General features: G+C 32.5%; 1 protein-coding gene across 2 annotated transcripts in view; it reads right to left on the bottom strand.

The window, feature by feature from the left end:
• The window catches only part of LOC106870694 (uncharacterized), a 23,839-nt gene extending 14,559 nt beyond the window's left edge, over positions 1–9,280 (bottom strand). Inside the window, exons 1-3 of one of the 2 annotated variants that reach the window (XM_014916856.3) lie at positions 9,141–9,280; positions 4,465–4,683; positions 2,039–2,110 (exon numbers count right to left, since the gene is read on the bottom strand). In XM_014916856.3, the coding sequence (XP_014772342.1) occupies positions 2,039–2,110; positions 4,465–4,659 (267 nt within the window). In that variant the 5' untranslated portion in view covers positions 4,660–4,683; positions 9,141–9,280. Of the gene's footprint in view, positions 1–2,038; positions 2,111–4,464; positions 4,684–8,521; positions 8,633–9,140 lie in introns of those variants that run through there. The other variant, XM_052971859.2, reaches the window with a different exon arrangement.
• Between the last annotated feature and the right edge of the window lie 299 nt (positions 9,281–9,579).

Raw genomic sequence — 9,579 nt, 5'->3', positions numbered from 1 at the left:
TATCACAGATTTCCTTGTCCATTACTTGCATAAAACCAATTGAGGATGTCCTTTAGTGGTTGATGATACGTGCACCTCTGATCACAAGCAGGTGTTGCTTGGGACTATCATAACCATGTGTTGAGAGGGATTCTTTAAGGTTTCAATAATTCATATCTGGAAACATGGGTGTTTCATTTATCATCCTTGACCCTTTTTCAGGGAACTTTTGAGTTGGATGGGCTACTTGACCTGAAGAAAATTCTACCAATGCCTCGTCTGCAAGGTCACACACTGTTTATCTTGATATGAGGTCACCATGTCGCACACATATAGCTTTGATACATATGTCTGCTGCATTCCTATCAGACAGGCAGTTGTGATGGTTATATGGGGCTTTGTATATTTGTACCCCAGCACCACTTTGAAGGTGTCTGCTGCTCTCTCACTCAACAATAATAATATCAATATTAATTCAAATTGAAACTGTAGGAATTTCAACTAATATTAAATTCATTTAACATAGGAATACTGTTAATGGTATCAAGTGTTCTTCAACATCTGAATGTGGCTGAATCCTTTATAGATAAATCTGATAAAAATATTTCAATGAATAAGCATATTGTGTGGTGCACTCAGCAAGTTGTGATGTCTAACCCACAATTTGATTGATTAAAGAATTCCTATGAATAATACACTGTCAATATCAATTATGTTGTCATGCTCAACAAACCACACACTGATTAATTAAAATACAATTTATAAAATTCAGTTTGCTGGAGCCTACTGGAAAGTATTTAAGGAATATATTCAAGCATTCCACTACAGTTATCAATTGTGAAACATAACTCCTAGTTAATATTGCTACTATATAAAACTGAAGGTTGAGGAAAGCATGAAAGTACTTGTTTAACCCTTTCAATACCAACCCAGTTGAAACTGCCTCTGGCTCTGAAGTACAAATGTCTTGATTTCATAAGTTTTGAATTAAAATCTTCCACCAAACCTTAGTCATAATTTATGTTCCTAACACTAGCTTAACGATAACTAAGTTATTTTACTAAATTCTTTAAAATTAATTATTTAAAATTAATTGAAAGAAGGACAGAGAAATAAATACAGTAATGAAAGGGTTAATTATAATACGCAATATTGTAAAATAGTAAAACTGAGAAAAATACAAAATCAAATTGTAAAAATCAGATCATGTTGGAATTTCATTAACATATATATGTACCTATACAAAATTATTCAAACTTTGTCTCGTATGTGGTCTGTCATAGAAACAGTCATAACTTATATCATTCTTTACTAACATTCTCTTTCACACCTCAGAGATTATAATAAAGTTTATTGTTTATAATTCACAATGGTTGGTGGTATATATTTCATTCTGTTTATTTACTTATTTACATTTTTGTGTTATACTATTGTTGATGTTATTGTTATTGTTGTCAGGATTGTCACTAACAAGCAGTTTATGATATCCTTACATTTAATTACATTTTTTTTAATGTTAATATTTAAATAGGAGAGAAAACCCAATATTTACAGGCTATTATTAACAGCTTTATTTGCTTCAAGTTAAATCATTTCAAAACAGAACTGTTTCATAATGTTCAATAAATCACAAACTATTCTTATGCAAATTATCCAGATTGCTATCTCCAAGAGAGAAAATTAATATTTTTGGCAGGAAATCCTTGATATAAGCCAGGTGGTAACAAAAAATCTTCCAGTTCAAGGGGATTTAGAAGAGCTGTTGTGTGTGTGTGTCTGTGTGTGCATATTCACATTAGATTGTTGCTTTTTTTTTTTTATAGTTTCGTTTTTAAGAATCATCTATTTATTGTTTTTGTTGATTAAAGCACATAAATAGCTCTAAGATTATGAAATAGCAATAGACAGCATCTTACATCCATTCATCTCAGGAATAAAAGCAGTGCCAACCTGGAAATTCTTATGAATAGAGGATTGGCTAAGGTCTTACAATTTTTGATTTTCAAAAATGCACTGAAAATTTGAAGGAAAAAACATTAAAAATCAAAGAAACATTTACCATTCTTTGGTCTTTTGAATACGAATTTGACTTCTGTCCTGTAATGATTCCAGTTATTCCAACTGCAATAATCTAAATCAAACAAATATTATAGAATTCAATGTAAGGCTTAATGAAAAAACAAATAAAATAAAATGAAAACATGAAGTTTATAATAGGAGCCTCTCCTCCGATAGGGACATTTTTAATAGTGTTGCCCCAGTATATAACAATGGTCTAAAAGATAGTGGTTTTAGTGAGGAAATAACCTATACACCTGTTACCAGTCCAATCATAAAGAAAAGGAAACATAGGAATAGGAAAACTATCTGGTTCACAACCCCTTACTCCCACAAAGTGACCTTTAATATAGGTAAATATTTCTTATCACTTATATAGATAGACATTTTCCAATCAATCATAGTTACAGAAAGCTCTTCAATAGACATAACTACTAATTTTAAGAATATAACCACATGCAACACACAAAAACAACAAAATGAAACCAGCTGTTCATGCAGGGATAAAAATCTGTGCCTGCTAAATGGAGCTTGCATGTCCGAGACCATCATTTATGAAGCCAATGTAGACTCTACAATCATTAAGGACATAGTTTCATCAAAGAAATATGTGGGTCTCACAGAGGGGAATTTTAAAGCCAGGTTCAACAATCATACCTTGAGCTTCAGACACCGGGATAAAAGAAAAACAACCAAATTATCCAGTCATATATGGTCCTTAAAAGAAAAAGGTGTCAATTACAACATCCATTGGAAGATCTTAGCCAAGTGTAAGCCTTACACCAATGGCAGTGGAAAGTGTGGTCTTTGTGATATGGAAAGATGGCTTAGATTCTGTTACATGTCTAAATTCAAAAACTAAATTTTTTTGATCATGTCCACATATGGCTAAATATTTGTTGTTTTTGGTCCCCTCAAGATCATGGACATAACTTGCTTTTTATATTGTGTCCATGTACAAGCATTTTATCTCTCTCTATTTTTTTATATATGTATTTTTACATATTTTTAAATATATTTCTATATATTTTTATTGCTTTATATATATTTACATATTTTTTTCTGTATATTACCTTTCACCCTGCATTTTTTTTTTGTGCATATACATATATAGACGTGTATATGAACATATTTGTGTGCATATGGGTATATATACGTGTGTGTGCGGATATGTATATGAGTAGCATATGCGTATTTTAGACGAGTATATGAATATAATTGTGTGCATATGGGTATGTGTGTGTGTGTGCGTGTGTGTGGATATGTATATATGTACATGTTTATGGTTGCATATATATGTGCACATATCGGTGTGTGTGTGGGTGTGCATTATGTGTTTCACGTGAGTGAGTGAGCATATCCATATATGCACATGCACGTGGGTGTGTGTGCGTGCGTGTGCATGTATGTACATGCGCGCATACGTGAATTCTATGAGCGGTTTTTACTTTTTTACTTTCTCCCCTTCGGGTTTCTTCCCTTTATTTATAGGTCATTCTAATAGCACTTTTTGTTTGTCTTAATAACAATCATCTACATAGAAATTTCCCTTTGTTTAATGGTCATTTTCATAGCATTTTTGTTTGTGTTAATAACTGACGGAGCAGATTTCCACCCCGACATCTGAAACTCGGGAGTTTTATTATAGAACCGAATAATTATCACATATTATATTACAGATAAATTCCTCTATTTACATAGTATCGAGGTCTCATTCATTCTTTTGTTGTCATACTATTACTATTAATATATATATTTATATATATATATATATTAGGGATAAAAATCCAAATTTACAGGTAAAAACTCAATTAAATTCAATTTATCAAAAATTAAAATTAAATTAAGTTTCACAGTATATAATATATAAATATATAATTTAGAGAAAAGAACCAAAGTTCATGAGCTCATTCATGAAAATTCACAGTCACATATAGAAAAATTTAATAAGTAAATACACTAGACACAATTCATTGAGACAGATTCCCTATAGCCAAATACCCTTCCTATTACCAACCTTCAATTCTTTCCAAGCAAGGTAATACTTACCCATGACCCATTATATTCTAATCTCCCATTTACATACTTTATGAATATTTTCAACCTGTGAATTCATCTATGTTATGCAAGGATAGGGTTAAAACATATTTGAAACAGTTTGATTTCTGCTGTAAGATATTTTATTGCATGTTCAGTTTGGGAGTACTCCAAACCATTTTGGGTAGGTTTCAATTACTCTTAACTATCAACCTATGACCCCCAACATGCAAAATGGTAGTGTTGGTACCTTATACCAAATAAAGAAGAACAGCTTGAAATCTAAGTCAATAAAGACTTTTTTCATCAATATTAACAATTAAAAGATTTAAGTGTATCAATACATCTTTAATCAGTATGCAACTGTCACAAAACAACACCAATACTTACCCATAGGCTTATAATAAATGATCCAGCAGCAGTACGTCTGTTTGGAAAGTACTCTACGTACCTATAGTTATAATAGGAATATTTATCAGCTCTTATGATAAAACCGACTATTGAAATAATGATACAAAGAATTCCAAGGGCCAAATGTAGTGCTCCTGTTACTGTCATTGCAATGTACTTGAATCTAGTAGTCATCTTCAATGCTGGTATGAGATTTATCTAAAAATGAAAAGAAAGAAGTTTTAAAACTTAATTATACACAAGGTAAATAGGGCTTTTGCTGCTTTTCAAATATCACTTGCAAAAATCATTAATATAAATATAATCAAATTTATAACTTTGGAGCAAATAGGATTAAAACTAACATAAATACCGAAAATAAGTAACTCAAAAATAATACTTAAATTACTTGGCCATCTAAAACTAATGTAGGGAAACATTGCTACAGCCACTGCACTGCTGAAATAGCAAACTCACCCATGGGACCATGTTTTATTGAAGAATATTATAATTAGACCAAAAATATCTTGTTTTTCCCTCAGCCCATCAAATAGCAACAATTTTTCATAACAGAACCTTGTCTAAGTAAGACTTTGTGTTTATTTTCATTTAGTTTTATCTTGTGTAAGTGATGAAAAAGAGAGTTAATAAAATGAAATTTTATATAAATTATGTCAACGTAAATAATATAAGTTTTAACATAGTTTGTTATCCTCTTGATTTAATGTTTATCTCATATAGAAAAAAGATTTTACAATTTGGAAAAAATATAAGAGAAAAATAATAAAAATAAAATAAAGACAAAATCATTTCCATGTAGAGAGCTAAGATTGGTGGATGGGGGTAAAGAAATTTTGTCTTCTTTAGAATGTAAATTCCAAATGTTCCAGAAAGTGAAATACAATAAAACTACTAAAACTAATATAAAAATTGCAAGTAGCATCAGAAGCAGTCTTAATACCAAAAGCTATTAATTATCCCCACTTAAAAGTAGATGTGTTAGACTACTACAACAGATACCATGAGAGAATGTCTGATACAGTCTTTTGGTGCATATAAACAATTTTGTTCACACTGCTAGCAGAAGATAAATCACTGCCATCACTGAGACTACCAGATCACATGATTTCAGCTTTTCCTGGCCTCTGAATGGCAGACACTCAACTGGAGATAGCATTAATATCTTTCAGTATTAATACTGCTCCCATTACTACTAGATATTTTTTAGTAAGCTCACTACCTATTCATGACACCAGCATCTGATTAGATACTGTGGTTCTATGTATACCACCAGTTGAGTATCTACCATTAAGAAGGCCAGGGAAGGTTGAAATCACATGATCTGATAGTCTTGACGGCAGTGATTTATCTCCTGCTAGCAGCATAAACAAGACTGCTTACATGCACCAAAAGACCATATCAGAGATTCTTCCATGGTAACTGTTGCTGTATTCTGTGTTCTAACACAACATCCACTTTTAAGTGGGATAAATTAAATAAAAATCCTTTTAATGGTGGTTGCTGTTTTAGTGGGTGGGGACATGTCTAAAATAGATGAGTTTTTATTTTTTTCTTTCTAAAAATTTGAATTACATGCATTAATTTAAGATGAAATATTGCATCTGAACTATGCAGCAATGAATAATGTAGTTTATTTCAAAGGCTTGTTTCCATGATGTAAACAAAGTACATGCACGCACATCTTTAATTGAAATTTCTTTATAATGCATGAACTAAAACCCCAAAACTTTCTCATCTTGAAAACTGTAAATGATGTCAAAAAACTAATTGTATATTTGAAATCAACATTAAAAACTACACTAAGTACACCTTGACATATGTTTGATGAAAAAACTTGTTGACCAGTGTAATTGTTGCTGTTGTTGTTATTATTATTATTATTATTATTATTATTATTATGATATATGAAGGCAGTGAGCTGGCAGAATCATTAGTACACTAGACAAAATGTTTAGCAGTATTTTATCTGTCGTTATGTTCTGAGTTGAAATTCCGCCAAGGTTGACTTTGCCTTTCATCCTTTTGGGGTCGATAAATTAAGTATCAGTGAAACACTGGGATCCTGTAATTGACTAATCCCCTCCCCAAAAATTTCAAAGCCTTGTGCCCAGTAGAAAAGATTATTATTATTATTAATATTATTATTTTTATTATTTGCCCCAGTTACTGCTTGACCATATTGGAGTGTCTGTTATTTAGCTTCTTGTGGAAGGGATGCATTCCAATGGTCAGGTGGTCAGTCTGCTGCCAGCACCCTCTGCATAGCGGCTTAGACATGCTGTAGCATCTGATGTGAAAACATGCATCCAGGTTGCACCAGCTGCAAGAATTCCTGGGCTGTGAGCATGTGTGGGCTCCATTTGTGAGGCATGTCTTTCTGCAGCTCATCTTCTTGATGGCGCTGCAGTCCTGGGTGAAGAAAAGACTGAGATTGAGCACCTAGTACCTAGAATGTTGTCAAGTGCTCACAGCCCTAGAATGTTGTCAAGTGCTCAGTTCATGAGGAAAGCCTAATTTGTGATTTCAAAAGGATTATATTTTCCTCAAAGTTACGAGGGAAAAACTCAGATCTTGTGAATTTTCCGAAGTCCTCTTTCTATTCCCTCGGAAAAAATTTTCCTCACAAATTTGTTTATAATCGTAATCTATACCGCTTGAAAAACGTATTTATATAAAATTTCATTAAAAACATCCCATTTTCTTAAAAGTTATGAGGGAAAAACATCGGCTCTTGTGAATTTTCCGAAGGCCTCTCCCCCATACCACCCCCATTGCTTTCCGGGCATTTTTGTTTTCATATTCATTTCCTACAGTTTTTTTTTATACTCGTTGCACAACTTTCTTTTGTTCATTTTTTTTTTTTTTCGATTTCGTTTCCGAGTAATAATGTCAACATTAACCAAATTAATTATCTTTTATATACCTATTTTTTTAAAAATCACTGTGGATAAATGCCATAAATGACCTCAGGTTCTCCAATATTTTAAATTATAAACAGAAACAATCAGGGGCGGGGAGATGGGTTGAAAAAAAAAATCATAAATTTTCAAATTTTTTTTTATAACATAAATGTGTTTATGGATAGAAAAATATTTTTTTCTACTCTAGGCAGAAGGCCCGAAATTTGGTGGGAGTGGGCCAGTCGATTAGATCGACCCCAGTAAGCATCTGGTACTTAATTTATCGACCTGGAAGGGATGAAAGGCAAAGTCGACCTAGGCAGAATTTGAACCCAGAACGTAAAGACAGACAAAATAATGGGTAGAAAAATATTGGAAAACAGCAATGTATGCGAGAGTGAGAAAGAAACGAAGAGGGTCGTCTTGGGATGTGCTAGAAACGACAGCCAAATCTCCCTTAAATCACACTTTTTCCTCTGAAAATATTTCCCTTTTTTTTTTTATCGAAAAGGCTCCTCCCATAGTTTTTAAGAGCAAAAAACTTGGCCAAAATCGGTCCGGAGGTGGGATGGGGTAAGTAAAAAAAATGAATTTATGTGGTCTTCCTGATCCGAAACACGGTTTTTTTTTTTGGTTTTTTTTTAAACTTTTCTTCCACAATTTCTTTATAATCGTAATCTATGCCGTTTGAAAGGTATTTGTATAACCTTTCATTAAAAGATACCCATTTCCCCGAAAGTTATTAGGGAAAAAATCGGATCGTGTGAATTTTCCCCAAATCCTTTCCGCACAGATTTGTTTATAATCATAATCTATGCCGTTTGAAAGATATTTCCATAAGATTTCATTAACAAATATCCATTTTCCTGAAAGTTATGATAGAAAAATAGGGAGTAAACATTAACCGAGAGAATTATTATGTCACTCATGCAAACTACTGGAAACGCGTAACCCAGTGTCTGTTGCATATTCGGGCCTACGGAGGTTAATTTAGGTGTTAGTATGGACGTTTTCGGACACGTGGAAGTTGAAAAACAAGATACGTCAAAAGAAGAATGAACTCGCGTGAGTCAACAGGTATCCAATATATATATATATATATATATATATATATATATATATATACACACACACACCAACGAATGACAGAAGTTTCTGGCCTGGTGTTCAGGGGCGCATTTTGCCTATCACAGTAGGTTGAATTCCAAGACGTAGTGAAGGCAACTAACCCAGAAGATGAATAGAAAACTTGTGGGTGTGCTGTTAATTGAGTTTTTGGAAAATATGTGGGCCAACCTTCAGTTATTAACGTTTCGGGCACTGTCATGCTATTAGCTGTCAGAAGTGAAAGCCACATTTCGCAAAAGAGTAGTTGATCCTATTCAAGCCTTTTGCCACTGAAAACTAATTATCTTTATAAGCAACTGACACCTGTATTACCTTTTAACATCTCATACGTTGAAATCAGTAAATGAATTTTCCGAAATTCCTCTCCCTATCTATCGGAAATTTTTTTTTCAAAACAAATTCTAACATAATCGGAATCTACATCATTTGAAGAATATTTGTAAAAAATCTAATTCAAAAGTATCAATTTTTCTGAAAGATATGCGGAAGTGAAGCTGGGGTGTGGTACACTTGTGTAGGTAAAAGTGTAACTGATTCTATTTAAATTTTCTTTTTCAACATTTTATCTCATTTTTAAATAAGCACATACACACGTTCTTAAATAGCTCTTGCTTAATAATAAATTACCTGTATATTAGAAGTATTGAAAATAGGCAGATCCTTTTATATCTCCTTCGTAAGCTTTCTCCGAGTAAAAGGTGTCACAGAATGACATTATTGTTTATTTTGTTGTTACAAGTTCAACTTTTTCAAATTTTCATCAGAATATTCTCAAAACATACAGATCTCATTTTCTTTTATATGCTGATGATGAAAATTGCATTCATTTTTTCTAAAAATTAATAATAAAGAAGTTACAAACATTTAAAATAATTTAATTTTAGCCAATCCGCAACCTTCATTTCATTTCATATTGTTTGCGCTGATTTCCACACAAACTTTTAAATGTTATCTCCACCTGCTAGAAATAGCAGCCAACTCTTAAGTCATCGGGTGAAAACGAAAGATCGCCCTCGCTTGAAGCTGGCCCATGTGTTTCTACATTTTGAATGCTATAACATTTAAA

Source organism: Octopus bimaculoides, chromosome 11 (genome assembly GCF_046866305.1).
Source record: "Octopus bimaculoides isolate indiv1 chromosome 11, ASM4686630v1, whole genome shotgun sequence".
Taxonomy (NCBI): domain Eukaryota; kingdom Metazoa; phylum Mollusca; class Cephalopoda; order Octopoda; family Octopodidae; genus Octopus; species Octopus bimaculoides.
The sequence above is the reverse complement of the archived record's forward strand: the minus strand, read 5'-3'. Positions and strand labels throughout refer to the sequence as shown.